General features: G+C 41.9%; 1 protein-coding gene across 7 annotated transcripts in view; it reads left to right on the plus strand.

The window, feature by feature from the left end:
* Positions 1 to 985: 985 nt before the first annotated feature.
* The window catches only part of kansl1a (KAT8 regulatory NSL complex subunit 1a), a 34,638-nt gene continuing 15,127 nt past the window's right edge, over positions 986 to 20,496 (plus strand). For 4 of the 7 annotated variants that reach the window (XM_073489243.1, XM_073489246.1, XM_073489249.1 and 1 more), the window contains exons 1-2: positions 5,299 to 5,765; positions 8,672 to 10,145. In XM_073489243.1, coding sequence (XP_073345344.1) covers positions 8,740 to 10,145 — 1,406 coding nt within the window. In that variant the 5' untranslated portion in view covers positions 5,299 to 5,765; positions 8,672 to 8,739. Of the gene's footprint in view, positions 1,018 to 1,693; positions 1,777 to 5,170; positions 5,191 to 5,273; positions 5,766 to 8,671; positions 10,146 to 20,496 lie in introns of those variants that run through there. The other 3 variants (XM_073489248.1, XM_073489244.1, XM_073489247.1) reach the window with 3 other exon arrangements.

The raw sequence follows: 20,496 nt of genomic DNA on the forward strand, positions 1-20,496 counted from the left end.
ACCTCATTCACAGAAAGGTACGGAAGAAGTAGGATGCAGGTGAACAAACTGATGCCACCACTTCATGCATAAGAAACAGAATTGTAAATAAAGCGTGATTAATATTGTTTAATGAGCTGTTATACCCATATTTAGTATCAATATCACATCAGTCTGGTAGAAAGTCATCCTCTACTTCAGGCCCTTGTTGCTCAGCTGCCAGGGACGTGTGATGAGGGTAATTTTAATTCAGCATTTAACCGTGGATGTGACCGAGAGGTCAGACTTCAACTTCACTGACACTCTGAGGGGGGAAGGCTCAATCATTTCACAGGTACATCTGAGGACTGGATATTCATCCCACTCGGCCGGCACTGCCTCATTTAGATTTACTCCCATCCTCTGTCCTCTTGCATAAATTTGCCTCCTGTCTCACCAGCTCCAGCTTAACTCCCCTCTCACAAAGCGAAAGCCTCCTCTCTCGTGCCTCCTGTCCTGCTTTAGGCCGAGGACTGACACACTCAGACTCATTCAAACCAGCAAAATCTGCTTACAGAAATTAAGATCCCATTAAATATATCAAACAAACTCATGTGCAGACATCAGCTTTATGTGTCTGTGGTGTCTGCTGTGCTGTGAAGACCAGAGGCTCATGTGTGAGTGGAGTCCCACAGGCAGAGCATTAAAAACACCAGGTATTGTAGTTAGATTGAGTGAATATACATCAGGTTGGACTGTGAGTAGTTAGCATGGGTGCGGTGTAAACAACACTCGTGTAATGGCGCAGTGGAAGCAGCCATTTGAGGGAGACGAGGAGCTTGTGGGACTCGGGGGAAACATTTCCAAATGAAAACAATATTTTTTGGATAATGAAGTTTCGTGCTATGAACTTTCGTCCACATTTCCGCTGTACGGGCATTTGTAAAGACTGACAGCCGCGGCGGCCAATGGGAAGCCTCGATTGGAAGAATCGACCAATAGGAGCGCAGGGGGGACGGTTGTTATCAAGTCGTAAACGGTTAGTAACAGGACAAGCAGGTAAGTAAGATTTTGTCTTGTTATTTTCTCTAAATTAAATGAACGCTACGCTTGTCAGGAAAAACCGCTCGTTTGGTTGAACCCTCGGCTGTTCGATTTGAGCCGGTGGGATTTTTTCGGCGCACTTTTCTGTCAAACGTGCAAAAAACGGTAGTCATTGAGAAGTCAGTGTGGGATCGGGAAGCAAACAAGCTAGCGAGCGTTAGCTTAGCCTGCTAGCTAACTCGCCTGCTATTGGCCAGCCGCTCGGCGTTAGCTCGCTACGTCGCTGCACCTCAGCCTCAAACATTAGCTCGGGCTAGCGTTAGCTCCTCAACTAGCGTCAGGAGAAAGTACTGTTTAACTGTGTCACTAAAATCACTGGCGTTACATTCTTGGACACGATAGTCAATAAAGAAACCCCCCGCGCAACTTGCTTTTGAGTTTCAAAGCCCAGTGTTAAAATTATTCAACATGTAAAACTTTTTCATTATAAATTTTGCAATGATAACGTTCGTGTAGGTAACAATAGCCAGCTAGCGCTAGCTTGCCAGCTGGATGTAGAAAAAAAAAAATCCTTGAGACTCGCACCGCTGCCAAGACAGTTGACAACTTTATTTACTGAGCCCTGGCTCTGTCCTCAAGTGTTTATATGTGATTCATTAATGTTCGTCTTTTTATTCTTCTTATATTTTAGCTGCCATGTTGTCCCCATGTGTGGCAACTGGAGTCATGGACCCTTGGATTACTGAATGGAGTATGTCAACAACGGAGTTAAAGGTATTCCCAAACACTAAATATTCTTAATTGGGGTTTTTTTACTTTTTGTTTGTTTCTGGCGGAACCTGAGGGCGATGCTCTCCATCAGTCCTCACCTGTGGGCTCAACCAAAACAAGAAGGCAGGCTTGCGGATACAAGTGGCCGACATGAGTTGCCTTTTTCGGATCGCCCATCCCAACAGGGACAGCCGCCCTGTCGCCCAGCAGGGAGCCACGTGAGGTGCATCTAATTCGGATTGACACGCATCCCATGCTAGTGGAGGTATTTCAGTTACAACGGGCGTGTCCGACTGGGAGAAGACCAAAAACCATGCTGGATGGATTACATCTCCCAGCAAGTGAATCCAACAGGAGCACCCAGGAGGAGTTCAAGGAGCTGGAGGTGTATTCAACTTTTCATAGCCTGTTGCTGTTCTGACCTGGGCGAGGATCAGAAGATGGATCTATGGATGGATGGGTGCTTTAACCAATTCCCAGTATAGCACACAAGGATTACTTCAACTCATTGGATTACTTAATGGATAACAATCAAAGCCATCAGATCTTTTTGATGCTGACATTTGTTGTTCACCTCCTGAAATTTTATGCAGATCTGAATTTGATAATGGGCGCATAGACATTGCTCTTTCTCTTTCCTTCACACATGCACACATTGATAATTACTTATTTATTATGCATGTCTACTCGGTTAGCCTGATAATGCACACAGGCCATGCAAGACCCCGCAGGAAATAAGTGTTATGCATTCATTTGCATCACTTATCAGTAAAATTGATATACAACAAGTCAGAAGCACAGAGGCAATGAACCCTTTTTGCGACTAACAGAACTTTAAACTTCCTCACTGGAAAAGATAAAGATATCAGTACTGTACATTAGGGGTGGGAATTACATCATAACTCACAATACGTCGTCCATGGAAGCAATACTATCACAATACAGTGATTCTGCAGAAATCTATACATTGCAGGACGATATCTGTCTCACTGAAGAATACAAAATACCCCTTAAATGGCATAGTGCAGGAATTAAGAATTTATTCACTGAATTGCGGCGTCAGTTTCACAAAATTTGACATGAACTGAGATAAACAATGTATAAAAAGCTAGAGTCTTAGCTCAGTGCCTCTTTATCACACACACTGACTTCAACTTGTCAAAGTGTGCCATTATTCAAATGTTAAATAGACATAAACTTGCAAAAGGCTGAACAGTGCAGCGAGTTAAAATGTTTTTTCTTTTAAAAGTAAACCGCTATGCCTCACTAAATCCCTTACAACCTGTGTAAATTACATTTACAGACGTTTACACCACAAGGAGTCGTGAAGTAGTGGCTCTGGTAATTCAATTTGTCAGGGGAATCTGTTTAGAGCAAATGCATGTTTTATGCATGCCGTATCGATATTTTGTCCCATCCCTGCTGTATGTACTGAAATGGTCTTTGTGAAGAGTAGCACAAAACAGTGTTGTAACAATAAATGATCTAAACGGATAGTTTTAATTTATGAAACACAGGGCAGTTACATCCAACGATATCTGTTATGAAAGAACTTATACATGTACAATAATACACTTTTAAAATGTGACAGATCTATAAATTACTGAGTGAAATATAACTTATGGTCCACCACCACCCTGTAACATCATGCTTTATTAATAATAAGTGCAGACAAATACTGAGCAGAATGAAACATCAAAGAGATGAGTTACAATTCCCAGTTATCAGTGTCACATGTAATTCTGGTCACTGCAGCGCTGAAGACAGACTTTCATTGTCTGAGTAAATCTATTACAATCTTAATATAGACCTGCATGCTATTGAATTTCAAGGAATTCATTTTATGTATCAGCCAGTACACGTCGCAATCGCTGAATGCTAATAGAAGGCCTCATAGATACACAAGGTGCCATGACTAATTTCGAGTAGTCAAGAGTACATGAGGTGGACACGTAAAGTGACACCTGTACAAAATTTTTATTTTTATTTAACATATTAAATTGTAAGCGCTTTGTGGCATGTAAAAACACAAGTATCAAAAATATCAAACAATACTCAGCACTGTTCAAAGGTCCACTTTGAAAGAAAGTTGCTTTTTGTGTCTCATTCCCAATCAAATACTGACGCTTTGGGACGGCAGCCGACCTGATCTACAATGAAGCGTCAGTGTTTGAAGAGTTGGGAATGAGACTCAAAAAAACAACCGCCTTACAACGTGGACCTTTAAAGTTTTACTGAGACGATGACAGAAATGTTTTTCGATAACTCTGAGGCTGCAGTTTGTTGTACTGTATTATGAAATGTTACATTTAATTGTACTACCTACAGCCTCAAATTAGGGCTGGGTGATATAGCCTTCAAATAACATTGCAATATTTAGGCTTTATCTTGAAATGTTGAAATCGCTTTAAAATCGAGGACTAGGCGACAAAATAAAATATGAAGAAATGACTATTGGTACTTTCACACAATATTAACACGAATTTGAAATAAATAATCTTAAGTAAGGTGTACATAATGACTAAGTAGGTAGTGGCAAGTATAAGAACAAGTAGAACAGTTTGGTAATTTGAGAAAGCGACGTCACTTTACTGTAATGCAGCTTTCAAAACCAGGAAAAGACACAATATGATATATAGTTTCGTATCACAATAGTGTTGTAATATTGATATATTGCCCGGCCCTTCCCCAAATGACTAATCACCCACCTCTGAGACAGACTAAACAAAAGATTAAATTGCATTATATTGACATTGTTGCTTTAATGTCCACTCCAGTAGTTTAAGTGATCAGTGTAGGTGCTGCAGGTTTTTTGTAGTTGTACATATTACAAATCTGATTTAATGCTGTCCACCACCCCTGCTTCGCTCCCACAGCTGGATGTTGTTGTTGTGTTATATTTGGCTGCATGTAACCATCAGGTGGAGGAGAGCTCCTTCACGTGGCCGCTGGCTGTAGGTGGAAGGTTGCTGCTGCTGCTGTTGTGGTGGGCGAGTTACTTCCTACGAAAGGTGACATGAGAGCCAGGCTGTCTCGACTCGGCCCAGTGTTATCAAAGGGGTGCTCCCCTCTCCTGTCCTGTAATTCCCAGCATTTATTATTGTCATTATTGGGCTCTTTGGAGCGTGGGTATCAGGTTATTCTCCGTGTAGGCGGTTTATTTTGCATGCAGGGTGTTTTTATGGATACAAACTAGTGTTTTAATGTAGGTCGACTTGAAACATAATGGTGTATTTACTATATGGTGGAGGAGAGACATGAACAGCAGCTGTGGTGTTCCCAGTTTAAACCACCTCCACACGGTCTGCGTCTAACATGTGCAATATTGACATTGCGCTGTGTTTTGAAGACAATGCCCTCCTGTGGTATCTTCTTTTGAGCTTTCATGTCGTTTCTTATCTGCCCTTTACTCTAGTGGTGAGTATGAGAAATGTCTCCCGCCTACCAGCAAGCAACACACACACACATACGCAGACACACACACACGCACACACACACACACACACACACAGCCCTTCTATGTTTGTCAGACTCAAATCCGAGGGAGAGGAGCTAGCCGCCATTTTCTAAGCGTCTCTCCCTAAAACGAGAGAAAAGGGCTCGCGACAAACTGCCATCCGGATTACCTTTCGCTTACTGAGAATCGGAGTTTTTGGTCCAGGATTGCGGTGAAATCGCCTACGTTTGAAGTATTTCGGGGTAGAAAGGACTGTTTCACGGCCTTGTCTTATATTCGCCGTAGCGGCGAGGCGAGCTAGCAGGCGAGCAAGGTGTAGATCGTTGATTCGCCCATTGCCCGAATCCGGAACGAACCCGAGCAGGCTCCGTGAAACCGGGCCCCGTCGGCAATCTGGCTGCATTTTTGGATTAATTAATGGCAGAGTGATCGATTCGAGCCGTGTTTTTTTGTGTTAGCACCCTTGGTTTTTTTCCACCAAAACTGCAGGGGATTGTTGCCGAAATTCCCTCGGATAGTGCAACCTCGTCACGTGGTAGGTTCCTCCTTTTTCTTTGTTAGCGAGCTAGCTAGACTGGCAGGGTCTACTCCCAACTTCTCACTTTTTGACATATGTGCATTAACGCTACGTGGTCTTTGCTCACACCACCACATTACTTGTACTCGAGGCCAACGACGGTCCCCGTAGATTTAACAGCGGGCTGCCTGTATTTATTTCCTGAGTCTAATTGCAATGCACACCATGTCTCCGCTCTGCAATAGGTCTTAAAGCGTTGTTTAAAATAAGTTGTGATGCATAACGAGCGAGGTGTCTTGTTATCGTGGCCAGATTACTTTCGTTTATGGTGTTTCGCGACCTGGATTTAACTCTGACGTTAATTGCACGTGTAAAACCCCATGCCTTTTTAACGCATAATAAATAATACTTCGGGCGTTATTGACCACAAAAAACTAGCACCGAGGGGTGAGCGTAGGCTACGTAGTTAGTGACTTACATGTTTACTCGACTAACGAGCTTGTGCGTAAAAGCTCCAAGTGGGGCTCTCACTTAAAAAAAACAGAAATGGCCAAGTCGTGCCACTAAAAGGAAAGCTACCAAATGATAGATAATGTGATGAGGGGTAGGTTTGCGTTTCACTGCAGTTGGCTTATGCGAGCCGCACGCTAGCTTTTCCAGCAGGTTGTGTTTCTTACATCAGCAGCTTTCCCGAGCTAACGCTAGCCAGAAGCGAAGCGCATTAATGTGCACGCAGTGTTTAGGGTGACATGGTTTACACAGATATTTATCTTTCGCTTCGTGCAGTTTGGTTGTGATGTGACGATCCGTGGCTGGGGTATTTTTATTTATTTATTTATTTATTTTCTGGACTGCTACGGCTCCACGATACAAAACACTGATGTTATAATGGTTTTCCGCGGAAGCTGCTGAGAATAGAGAGATTATGAAATAACGTTATTACGCTCGTACGCGTCTACAACAGAGGAGCCAGCCTCCCCCTTTTTTTTAAAACATCAAATGATTTTTGTAAACATCAGGAAGACATTTTGGTGATTACGTTATGGTTGGCTAACGTTGGATGTGGACATTTTTTGTCGCATCTCTGGCGATAAGGTTACAGTTTATGTAACACCTGGTGTTATGATGCATAGTGGATACAAAGGTTGTGCGTTTACTGATGTCGGTCGTTCAGTTTCCTTCCATGTAGCATGAACAAGTGTGTTAGGAGCGGAATGGGCGGTTTTAGGTAGATGAATTGCATTGCATAATCTGCTTCGGAAATACCAACATGGCGTAGTGCGCGCTGACTAGAAACTGCGGTGAAATACTGAGCCCCCATTCATCTGAGCCTGCAGACGATCCGCGGAGATGCAGCTCGCTTTCATCTCTCGTCTTAAATGAAGGAAGGCTTTTTTTTTAAAAGTTTGATATGTATATGAGGCAGTCGGTGTCGATGACATGTTAATCACGGAAGCGATACCTCGCCTTGATCTTTTCCTCGTCTTTCTCTTTACGTACTGCATTTGAGAATCGCTTTTGCCGGGAATAACATTTAGTAAATTGGGGATGGTTTAATGAGTTCAGCTGAAATTGACACAGGAATATGGTCAGGATGACATCATGTGCTTTGGACTAATGCTGGGGCCTAAATCCACCTACTTACACTGCCTGTGTGGAGCCCTGCTGCACACTGACTTACCAGGGCACATATAGGGCAGTGGGGTTTGGACAATTTGCATTTGCTTTTCCTGTGTCCTCCTTCATCTGAATTAAATTCCCAAGCTTATTCTATAAAGAGGAGCCTTGTAAGTAAATGACAATGAAGGCTTGTTCACACAAGCATGGGTGTAGTTGGCATTATTTATTGGCCTGGGTTGTAGCTCAGATGTCTGCTGTTATTCCATCTATATCGTTAGCATCCCATTCACAAGGTCAGAGCATGTCATTAATTTTTTTTATTTTTTTTGTATTTATTTAAGCCACAGAAGAGGGCCTCTGCAGACAGAAGCATTATTGTGATTACAGTGGAATCAGATGACATTTTCTGCAATGTTTGTGAGAGCTTAGTTAATGGACAGAAAGATGAGAGTGTATTCGATCATCTCAGATGTTCCTCCTCTTCACCTGAACTGTTTTCTCCTGGTTCCATTTATAGGATCAATTTTAGCAACACTTGCATCCAGTAGGTCAACGAAATGTCACTGAGTCACCAGTTAATTTCATTAGGCCTTTAACTGGATTAGTTGTAGACCTTTATTATAGGTTTGCTCTTAAGTCAGTATGTTAGATAACTTTCATCTATTATATTTCAAGGCAAATATTTTAAAAATGCCGCTTTCTTTTTTGGCAGTGGTTGGTAATTTTCCACTCACTCTACAGGCTTACAGAACCTGTAGTGCAAGTATATCAGTTGTTTGTTTTACTGTATATAGGTACATGCTGCCTTCATGTTGTCACCTACATAATATTTAATGTGGAGAAGTATGTAAAAACATATTAATGTCTTAATTGAAGTCAAGGGATGATTTTTCATCCACTTGTACATAAAGCACTCTCTCTGCCTTTGAGATCAAACGTTTGTATTTTATAGTCAGTTCTTCCCTAAACATGTGTTTACGCTATCAGGTTAAGTGTCATTACTTACTTGATTTCCTTATGAATAATTGTGAGTGGATTTCAATATTAAATCAGTATTTAAACATTTTCAAGGTAGTGTCTGTATATGCTTGCTAACACTATGTGGTTGTGCGTCTATCACTGTACAAGGTTGTAAATGTTAACTGTGAAGTGTTGATAGGAAAATATCTCCACCCAACACCCTCCGACGCCAACTTGGATTACAGTTTGATGTAATAAGGGTTTATGTCATGCCTGAGTTCATCAGACTACTTTATTCAACTTTATTTTTGTCTTCCCTCTCCTTCTTTTGTCTTTATGTCCAGGCTGTCCTCAGGTGGGGCAGTAAGCGGGTGGTGTGGAGCAGGCCGCGGTGCCCGTCCCTCTGCACTGCATGGCTGCGATGGCGCCCGCTCTCACCGACGCCCCAGCCGAAGCTCACCACATCCGCTTCAAACTGGCTGCCCCATCCTCAAGTCTCTCACCGGCCAGTGCAGAGAACAACGGTAACGCCAGCAACATCCTTATCCATAGCAGCGGCCCCGCCAAGTGCAAGGCCACCTCCGAAGAGTGCCCTCTTGACTTTTGTGGTGGCGACCAGGAACAGCAGCAACCGCAGCCCCAAGCCGACTCCGTGGCTCAGGCCTCAGCCCTGGGCAAGCTCCAGCCGCTGGTGGCTTCTTACCTATGCTCTGATGTGACACCTGTCCCTTCAACTAAGGAGTCAATCAAGCTGCAAGGAGTCCTCATCAAACAGTCTGTGTTGAAGAGCCACAGAATACTGCCCAGCTCCCTACTCAACGGCGGAGGAGACTTCCTGTTGAGGAAGAGGCAGGCGATTGAACTCTCTGGCGGCCAGCTCAAAAGCCTCATGAGTGGCAGCACCAACGGAGGTGGCCAGCCCATGGCACCTGTCAATGGCCTGGCCAAGAAGCTGGCCACTATGTCCGGCCCTGGCTGTGTGGTGGCAGTGAATGGTGACAAGCCTTCTGCCACCACAGACTCTCAGTCCCAGAACCTGCCCCTGGACTCAGAGACCTTGACAGCAACCTTATCAGGGCACATCCCGGTGAAAGGAACCCTTAAACAGAAGCATTCCTCTGGGGTTTCTCAAAATACAGATGGAAAAAACCTTGAACCACCAGTGCATCAGCCTGTCGCACTTTCCCCCTTTACCCATGACAACCCAAACCCCACTGAACAAGCAAATTTAGAGGAGGCTGACTCACACACGCCTACCAGCCAGCCACAGGGTTCTGATAGGGAGAGACCAGGTAGCAGCCAGCAGGGCTCCCCGTCTTGCTCACCTGCACCACAGCCTCCTCTGCCCTGTAGTTCTTCCTCGGACAGCCTTGATGCTCATGTTAGGGAGCGCACCCTTCTCAACAGCAGCCGCCAAGCTGAAATTGAAAGCCGACTACGGCGCCTGCGTAAACGTCTTCAGGTTGTACAGGCCAAGCAGGTGGAGCGGCACATTCAGCAGCAACTGGGTGGCTTCTTAGACTCGGCTCTCAACCGGCTACTTGCTGGTAACCGCAAATCAGAGACGGCGACCCCTACAGCTACATGGAGGACTGGACGCCACTCTTCTTCAAACAACAGAGACGGCCTCCGTCGCTTCCTGAAAAGCGGCTCCATGCCCTTGGAACTGGAGCGGCTGTATCTGAGCGGAACTGCCAACCTTCATTCAGCAGAAAGCGCCTTTGACTCAGATGTAACAGAAAGTAGCTCTGGAGGGGACTCTGACCTGGAGGAGGAGGAGCTGGCCAGAGTGGACATCGAGCAGCGACATGTGAAAATGTAAGTTAAAGTGTCCGCAGCCACAGAGACATCAAGCTTATACATACGTACATGATTCTGCAGTAATTTAGAATTCACTGTTCAGACACAAGTTGAGTGTTCAAAGCAGCATTCATGTAAAAACAAACATATTTTTTTAGTGAATAGGATTGATTTCCTCATGCCCAAGTAACTCATTACACTCGAATTTCCATGGTACATTGAGCTCTTCCACTGTCCTGGTAAAGTCCCTGTATTTCTAGGCCCTGCAATATGCTATTCAGGCCTAGCAGGTGCTAATGACAATCATAACTGCCTGGTCTGCCTCAGTTGTGGTTGGGTCAAACTCCAGGGAGGGGTAGAGATACCATTCGACCAGAGATCATGTGTAGTCGTGTGGGTGGTATCATCCTGTGGAGAACGAACAGGCTCGAATGGACTCAAAGTTAAAAGCTCTCTCGTCACACGGTGCTTCCTCCTGAGAGGGCCAAGGCTGAAACTGAACGTTCTGTTTATCTGCAGAGCGAACAAGTGAGCGCCCACAGAGCCGGTGAATGTTTTGATTTAAACTGAAACCAAGAAGAAACCTAGAGTTGGGGGTGTTGGCGGTGGTTTTGCAGAAGGTGTGGGATTTTATGTTTTTACATGCAGAATGTTGTGATGGCAGGTTCACCCCAGCAGGAGCTTGCAAATGTGTTCCATGAGAAGTTCACACCAGAGTACTGTTTTTTCTTTTTCTGTGTCATTAGTGTGTGGAAGGAAAAAAAAAAGAGCAGGTGGGTCAGCAGCGTTAATGGACTTACTGGCCTGTGTTGGATTGGGTAGATTATTAACAACACAGCTCAGAACACTGATTTTTATTATCCTTCACTGTGTTGACTTTAGACCTTTGACCCAAATATCCTCATAACGTAACAGGAAGCGTGTGTGTGTGTGTGTGTGTGTGTGTGTGTGTGTGTGTGTGTGTTGCATGCATGATAGAAAAGTAGAGAAATTGTTGTAATGTATTCATACAGTGTCTTTTGTTTTGTTTGTTTGTTTCTTTATTAGAAGAGCTTGTGTGCAGATTCATAGCATTTCATTTTGAAGCAGAATGGACAGTGAGCTACATTCATGAGGCCTGAGAAAGTGACAAGTCATTATGAGTTCGATGGTTCATGTAAACAAAGGAAGCAAACGAAAATGGCTTTGAGTTTCACATCTTTAATTCTCAAAACAAAGTCCTACATTTTCTCTTCAAAACCTGAATATTGAATACTTTATTTAACAAATGGACAACGGGTAAATCTAGTGAGTAACACTGAAACAATTTTCAGCACTTTTATCTACAGATAACAACTGTAATGTAGAAGTATTTATGATAGTGAAGGTAAATGTTGCAATGATGAAGTTTGTTGACCGAGAGTGTGTTTCATAATGGAAAAGAAATTTAGGGATGACAGCTGGAGGATTTACTGTGTCATGACTTACAACACAGTTGAGTTGTTTTGAAATATTCTTCTTTGATATCAATGTTTTATGTGACTCTTGAGTCATAAAATTACACATCAAGGCAATAAAGGCCTTTGAGCTGATAACTAAATATTACGGCTGTATTTGAGTTGAAGTCCCACTGTAGCAGAGAAGATTTTATGCTGTCTGGGATATTCAAAATTAGGAGATTTTTCATTTGAATTCCCTTAAATCATCAGCTTGTGTAGTTTTCTTTCCCCCTCACCCGACGCAAATCCATCAATATCCTGAGACTTAGGGAGTATTAGCAAATTTTTATTATGGATTCAGTTGATAAATTATTTGTTAATCATAAGTAAATTTTCAGTGATACAGCATGAAATGTGCATCTTCACTCTTGTCTGGTTATTTTTTTAAACTGAAAGTGAAAGATATATTTAGCTGGAGGGGTTCTGAAAATGGATCCCCTCGGGAGTTGTAGGTGCTTTCCACAAAAATTAAATCTTCTTTTAATACTGAGGAGTATATAGAGTTTGGTGGAGAATAGTGAAGGATATTTGTCAGGTCAGCTACACCAGAGTCATGATGACAGATAGTGGAAATTTTAAAATAATTTTCTCGTTAAATTAGGAACATAATGATTAGATGTGATATTTTGGTACATCCTTGTCATTCTGAATTTGGCTTTGGCCAACACATACTAAACTATTACACCTCATAAATATAAATGCCACACCAAGGAAATGAGGTTAAAGGCAGCATTAATTATAGGCCATCATGATGTTCATGAATGTGGGTTGATTTATAGGTGAACACAGGATTTAAACCTTTTGGGGTGGCAGTGCATGAGCTCAGATGATTGTCGTACATTATCAAGCAGCATTTTTTACATACCAAAGTCATTGTGTTTCTATTTCGTTCATTATATTCATGCTCTGGTTGTCTGCTGAGCTCAAGCAGACCAATCAGATTTCTAGCAGTCTGTAACAGAACATCTAGTACTACCTTTTTGAGAAGGCATCCTAAAGACATGGAGGTTATTCTTCAGAGTCAACAGTAGGGACAAGGCAGCTACCTCAATACAATGGTAACATGACTCCTGCAGAGCTCATTACAGTCATCACTGCTTTTTTTGTGTGTTCTGATCTTGACGAAGCGCCCTTTACAGTCCTTAAACAACCGGGCAAAATTGCTAGTTGCCATCTTGTTTTTATTCTCATCTTCTTCAATCTGAACTGCAGTAAATCTTCTGCTCTAGCAAACGTGACACGTCTTGTTCCTGCTTTACCATGAATGCGTTCCAGCGGCCGACCATTGTTAGGGGTTTTATTGTGAAGCAGCTACGGCTTCTTGCAACATTAGTCACTGCTGTTAACGACTGCTAAGTCCTCAGTGTGTAGAAATAGGTTCCCATAAATGTATGGACGTTTTTAGTGCTTCTTCGTTAATGGATCAGTTCTGTGGAATTGTGAAAGACGGTAAAAGTTTACAACAGTTTGTGCGAATATGAAACCCCCGACACAACAGAAAACAGTTGCTTTTGTACTCCTTATTGAAGAATCTGCTGTTAAAGGTGCACTATGTAGATTTGGGGAATCAGATTCAATCAACTGATTTTATATTTTTTTTGTGCGTTATGCCTAAGCAAACTAAGTAAACAAACTCTCCCTGACTCAATACACTGAATAAACAAACAGACATTAAAGAACAACACAGTTGCAGGTTTTACTTTGTTTATATTTGGAGGACCCTGCCACCTTTCAAGCTTCAAGCAGTGTTCTGGGGACCTTATTTTCCTCTGAGAACAGCTCGTTTATTCAGTTTTGGAAAAATAAATATTACTGAATTGGTATTACTACCTAATTTATACTGTAAATGTAAAAATCCTGAGTTTGAATATGTTCTCCAAGACTACATAGTGCCCCTTTTTTAATGTACGTTCATAAACTACAGCACTATTTTACTTTCAGAGTAAATACGTAGTTCTTCTTGTACCTGTTTAAAAATATCTGCCAGACCAGGTGGGCTACAGTATATTGTATGGTTCAGTATAATACAAATCTAGTCACTGATAACTGTAATACATCAGCTGGTTGTGTTTGAGTCCATATGAGGAAGACACAAGAGTCAGTAAGCTCTGAACTAATATTACAATGAATCTAGTCGACTGATTAATCAGTAACTGTGATCTTCAGATGCTGACCCACATAACAGCCTGCTGAAGCAAATATTGAGATGTTGCCTTCCCTGCAGGAGTTTTGTTAAGCAACCCAGTGTCATTTTTCACTTGAAAAAATAACCCAGATCCGAGTGCACTTGACAATTGGTTCAGCCATGTTTTATAAGGGCACAAGAGGTTAGCTGACCTGTATTACTTGCTACAAAATCTCAGTAAGATGGAAGGAATTTCTGTCCGTCTGTTTGTCCTTGGGTTTTGTCTCGACAACCACTTATCCGATAAACTCAACACTAGGCAGATGTATTGCTAAAAGCCCAAGGAAGTGCAGGGTCCATGAGTGGTTCTCAAAAAGCTCAGAAATGTGGCCCTGCATAGCTCCCACAGTTTTAGACTTTGCAGTTCCAGACAGACAGTTTCAGAGTTTAAACAGTGGGTTAACCCTCTCTCTAAATGGCTCTGACAATGGCATAGTCACAAGTGCTATTGTCAGAGCCATTTAGAGAGAGGGTTAACCCTAACCCTATCTCTCAACAGCATGAATCCATGAGTTTTTATAAAGAGTAATGATATAAGTAAATATTTGAATCATTTATTGTTACATCTGGATGAAAATCTTCTTAGAAATAAATTTAAGTGACAGGGCTTTTCTTAAAGCATCCCCCACAAATATTGATAACACTGGTCTTAAATCAAATATTCAAATTGTGTATTCTGACATTTTTAATGCATAAAATGACTGCACATTTTGCTTTTCATGTGTTCGGTGTGTCTGGCCTACATTCAGTTCACTAAATGTCATTTAACAATGAGGCAGAAATAACAATAAGAATTTCTGTTATTATTACTAACCTAGGTGTGGCTCATGTTTTTGAGAACACCACAGTAAAACCGGTGGCGTATTAAAGGAAAGGTTCACCCAGAAATGAAAATTCGGTCATTATCTTCTCATCCCCATGGGGATAGAAAGTCTGGTGAAGTTTTGTAGTCTACAAAACATTCCTGGAGCTTTACAGCAAAAAAGTGTTGAAGCATTCTCCTAAACAACCGAAGTAGCTGTAGACTTGTTTTAAAACATAAAAAACCAACCAAAAAAAACCATAAAATGGCTCCATACAGCTCGTCGGGTGTAATCCAAGTCACCGCAAGCCCAGAGATCCATAATTGATTTGAAAAGACGTCATTTACACCCATGACATGTGGTTGAGCCTGTGCACCCATGTAAGACAGGTGCTCGCTAATGCTTTTACCATAGCAGCTACAGTGAAGATTTCAGCTTAAAAAAGGTTGTAAAACGGCGGACCTAGAACTGTGGGGGTTCTCCAATTCTGCAGGTCGATAATATTGAGAAAACCGCAGGCCAAGCACTCAGTCCGTTCTGAACAGGAACGTTTTGAACAGCAAAGTGATCAAAACAGGCTTGTAGAGCTTCGTTAATGTGCTCAGATGTTTTGAATAAGCCCTTTGTGAAAGTTTTTGTATTGCTGTCACAGGCACCTGTCACTTATAGATTCGCAAATGTTTGCCAAGTGGTAGCACATGTAAGCCTAATAATTCTCTGTACAGGGAGTGAAAGCTGCCATGGACATTTAAAACTGTCCATCTGTAATGCCTGTAAGCAGCTGTCTGATGCACATTGTATAATCATCCATCCCACAGCACGGAGAGAACTGGTTCTCAGCTCCCAGCTCTGCACAGGAGAAACCCTACCTCACTGTGAACACATTATTGTTCTAGCAGTAGGGTGTGTGTGTGAATATACCCATAATGCCACATTTTCACAACTGACATTTTCTCTCAGTTAACAATTATTGGCTTACAGCACTACAACGATCAACACTACAGACAATGTAATGTCTTCTTCAGGCAGCAGCACCTCAATTATTTAACGTCAGCTGAGTTTACAGCAGTGTGGAAAATAACCTATTTGGGCTGCTTGTTTGGATGCAACACTGCTTACAACTAATCCTGTCATCCCTGTCTATACTGTAGACGTGGTTTCCCGTATCTTAGAGGATTGGGGGCCGGCCAACATCTGTTGCCGTGCTTATGCTGCAGGGCCTTTCTGCTCTAGCCACTGTGTCTGTCTGTGAATGTGACGTCCACAATGGCCTCTACAGGGTGTGGGTGCTGCTAGCTCAACAGCTGAAGTCTGCTTTTAAATGAGCTGCAGAATCACAGAGACGCTTTCTGATAGTCATTGAAATATCTGTTATTTAGGCATGTTACATGGAGCACGGGTTGTTCCGTGTTAAGAAGCGAGTGGGCACCGTTTCTGGTTTCTGAGGCAACAATAATGCTCATCAGGAAATCTCAGAGCTTACATAATAAGTCATAGACAGAACAATGAAAATGTCTGAATTATGTTATCTTAACAGCACTAAAATGCACCTAACTGGGCAGGCTTCTTGTCTGTTAGATGATGAAACCAGGGTTAGGTGATCCAGAGTACATGTTTGTATGATCTTTATGCAATAAGACAGTTAAAATGCCTGTCTGCCTGCTGCCCGTGAACTAGGGTAACTGGGTTGGCTGAGACTACAGCGTGCCTTTCATGCTTATGGCTCAGCATTACTCTGCAGTCTGAGAAGCTTAGCTACGTTTTTTCCCTTTTTTTTTTTTCCATTCCTCTGTGTGTGCGTGTATTTATGAATGTATGCGAGTGCCTGTATAGTATAGGTTTCTGACCGGTTTGACACATCTGGATGTGTTTAGCTCGGCCCAAGTTCCTCAACACGAACCCACAGGCGTTACATAACCCCCCTCTTTTATGTAATGACTGCTGCAGCTCTCTGGCTGCATTTGCCCTCTCTAGTTTTTCCTGCCCCACACCCTGTCGGCCTGCCTCGTTCACAATCGCTGCTCCCGAGTACTTTCTTCCACTAAGAGAGGAGTTTAACCAGCTGTCCTGTGAAGCTCCAGCCAGCCATCCTGACACATTAGAATAAACCTGAAAAATAAGGCCATGTTCATTTCCCATAAATGTTTCAGTGTTTGGATAATTTTCAGCTCTTTTAATGTGCTTTGAAAGTCCTTGACTCTAGAGAACAAAGAAATTAAACTGACAGCTGCTGCTTTGATTTCCCTTGTTCTTGTTACTGAGCATTAATGATGACTGAATGGGTTGTGAAGCATAATTGCAAAGTGATATTTTTGCATTTTATATGAAAAGCAAAATGTCTGCAGACCTTTGTTTTCTCTTTTTTACCTCTATTCATAACCGTGTTCCTCTGACAGATTTTTGTACAAAGAGCTCATGTTTCAATATATTAACATGGCTATGATAAAGAGTCATTAGTTATCACCTAATGCACATTAAAACCGAGATGACTGCCTTGTGTAAACAGTCCTGCTCTTTTCCCATGATTGGAGTTATTATATTGGATATATGTCGCTAGTCTTCTATACACTAGTTAGTTTTGCCTCACCCATTTTATATATTAAAGTGTGTAAATAGGTCTTGGGGAGTACTACTGCATATGTGAAAAAAATAGTATAAAAACTTTTGAAGCTCCAGAAGAAGCTAAGTGGCATTGTGGGTAATGTAGGCACCAGGTTTTGAAAAGCAGTGTTCTGGTCTAGTATAGCCCTCCTGTAACACTGTTGGACTCATTATAGACAGTTTAAAAACAAATGATCAAAAACAATTAAGCAGAACCAGAGATATCTTTAACGTCTTTTTTTTAGTCCACGCATTTTCTTCCTGTTCAAAACCTGGTGCCTGCATTACTCACAATGCAACTTAGCCACTGAGTGACATCATTGGACGCAATTTATCAGATTAAATGCAGCTTCCTCTGGAGCCACAAATGGCTCTATACTACTTTTTTCACATGCAGTAGTCCTCCCCACGACCTGCAAACACACTTTAATGTGCGAAATTGGTGGAGTTACCATTTTAGTCCATGAAAGCAATTTGGCTTCGTCTTACCGTCTGTAGTTATTGGCTGGATTTTCACCAATATGATAAATTATCAGCTCGATATATATGGTGCATGTCTAGCAAATATGTTTGGTGGTCCAATAACTGCATTTAGAAAATGTAGTCTGCATCACCGCTTTGGTGTAGTGATTTTGTGTAACTCTGTTTCTTGTAAGTCTGTAAAGAAAGTTGGATGACGACACATTTGGGATCCCTTACCTCCTATTCATTGCAATTCTCAGCAAAATATGGACATTTAAATACTGTTTTCAATCAGTAGCAGCACTTAGAGTAGAGTTGTGGCACATCTGCAAAATCTTTCTGGTGTAACAAAATTCATCTAAGTGAGGCACAGGGACAGATACAGCTGCAACTCTGACTACAACTCACAACTGTCTGTATTAGCGCTGCACAGTTATTTGAAATATAATTGAATTCGCACTATGGCTTAGTGCAATATCCGTTACAGAAGCTGCAGTTTTTTGATAATGATGAAATGTGACAAACAGCATTATAATGAGGTATTATAATGCTACAGAGATTTCGTGGCCTATAAATGTTGTTCTCCAGATGTAAGAAAACATGTTTGTGTGGCACAGATCCCAACAAATGTCACATCATCATGATTTTATAGTTTTTTCCATGAAAATGAAAATAGTGATGTAAAATGATCATTCCTTCTAATTGCTAGTCTTATTGCTATTTCAGTAAATGTCAAAATAATCTCAGATTTATTTGTATCATGTCATGCAGCCCCAGCTTGCATTATGTTTTGAGTCAGAGGACACAGCTGAGCACAGGTCCAGAGATGAGCAGCAACCGGTGATGGACTTGAGTTTGATGGCTGCATATTTTGTGCCGTTTAGAGGCAGTTCAGTTCACTGCCTTCATCAGTATTTAATGTGGTCTGTGCTTACTGTTTTGCCCTTAAAATTATTTATCTTTTTGAATGGTTATGCAGTGTTTTCTTCAGATTAATTCAGGAGTGGTAATAAGAACATTACCACCACGGCTAGTTAAAATGGGAATTTGAACATAATCTGGATAACGAGACAAAAACACAAAATACCAAGAAGCATCAGGCAGGCAGCCCTTAAATCACTTATATCACCTGACCAAAATGAATAATATTAGTGCTGCAAACCACTTATAACACTATAACCAAAACTAAGATCAACAGGGATAGACTTGGAACAAAAACCAAACATTACCTGCTGCCACCACAGCTACAAAACAGTTTTTTTGCAAAACAGTCTTCTTGGCACATTGTCTTCTAATTGTTTTTCCGTAAACTAAAGTTTGATATGACTGTTGAATCACCTCAACAGAATAAACAAAAACCTTATCATACAATTTTTGAGATACTTTGAATTGTATTGCATTCCTTAGGAGGCTTCCCTGCTCCGGTTTAATAACTGTAGCAGTAGTATACTGTGATAAAACTGTACAGCAGCAAACAAATAACAGTGCAGTCAGTTCCTTCTTGTGTCTAAATGTCTGCATAGTGGAATGTGGGATAGGGTTGAATGGGTTTGTCAGAAGTCTTGTTTCTGAGTAGCCCTTTCATACAGAAGCATGTACATGGTCCAAAAAAGGGAGAAGATGATTGGTTGCTCTATGTAATACAATATAGGCAAAAAATTGTGTCTGGTATTCTAGGAAAAAGGGAGACAAAGGTGATCCCAAAGGCAATACATGCACTCCCAAAAAGATAATATCAGGAAACGAGGAAGGAAATATTAAAAAGCTTTCATTGTCATGGCAATCAATAAAAAAAAAAGCCAACATTTTTCAACCACCAGGTCTTCATCAGGGCATGTATACAGTCAGCTGAACATGTACTCATCGTGCTGAGTGATGACAAATGATGATAAGCAAAAAATGGCTGAGCAGATGAGAATTTCTAGAGAATTACATATGAAGTGTACAGCATAATGTCACTGCTTCTTACAAGCGTATACTAAATGGAGCGTTAATCTTGCACCAGTCAATTGTGTGTCTATGTAAAGGAAGTACACCCCCCTACAGTATGAATAAACACACACTATGGAGGGCAGGATGAATGAGTGTAGAAAAGACAATAGTACGAGTGCAAATTTAACCACAAAGGATTGAATTGTTGACAAAATCGACTTAGTTTGGCATTGATTGATGATTGTGTCTGGTAGCATGAAGGAATATCACACGTCTTCTCTGTTGATGGTAAATTTCCAGTGGAAGGTATATCATGTCATCTCAGACGCCTGTTGGTTTTATGGTGACGAGCTGGGCTACGTTTTCTGAGTGGTCGTGTTGGTTTTGGAGGAGACTGTATGGTACAGGGGTGTCCAGCACCATACAACATATGTGCTGCATCCAGAGAAGCACCACAATGGAGAATGTGCTGACAGCCCAAAAACGGCGGCCGTAGTGATTGCCGCTGGTGCTTTGTGTGTGGGAGTAGGGGGGAGGAAAATATGTCCTGGTTAGAGGGGGATGGAGCTCCTGGTGTTGGGAGGGGGGGGGTTTCTCAATGCTGCTCACTGACCCCTCCTCCGTCTCTATGACGATTAAGGTCATTGGACTTGTAATGGCCTCTGTGTGTTTATATTTTAGTAAACTACAGATTTAGCTCTTCCTGCATCCTTGTCAGATCCTGTCGAGTGTAGCCTGAGAACTGATGAGTTTTTCGTTTTAATTCATTGGTCTAAATCAGAACTAGGGTTGGGATCGTCCTCTAACTTTAATTTCCCCTCTCTCTTGATCAGTTTCCGTCTCCCTTCTCTGTGATCTAATGTGGCCATATGGCGTTTTTTTTCTTTCTCAGAGCGTCTGCATCTTTT

The sequence above is a fragment of the Pagrus major genome, chromosome 20 (genome assembly GCF_040436345.1).
Source record: "Pagrus major chromosome 20, Pma_NU_1.0".
NCBI classification, from domain to species: Eukaryota; Metazoa; Chordata; class Actinopteri; order Spariformes; family Sparidae; genus Pagrus; species Pagrus major.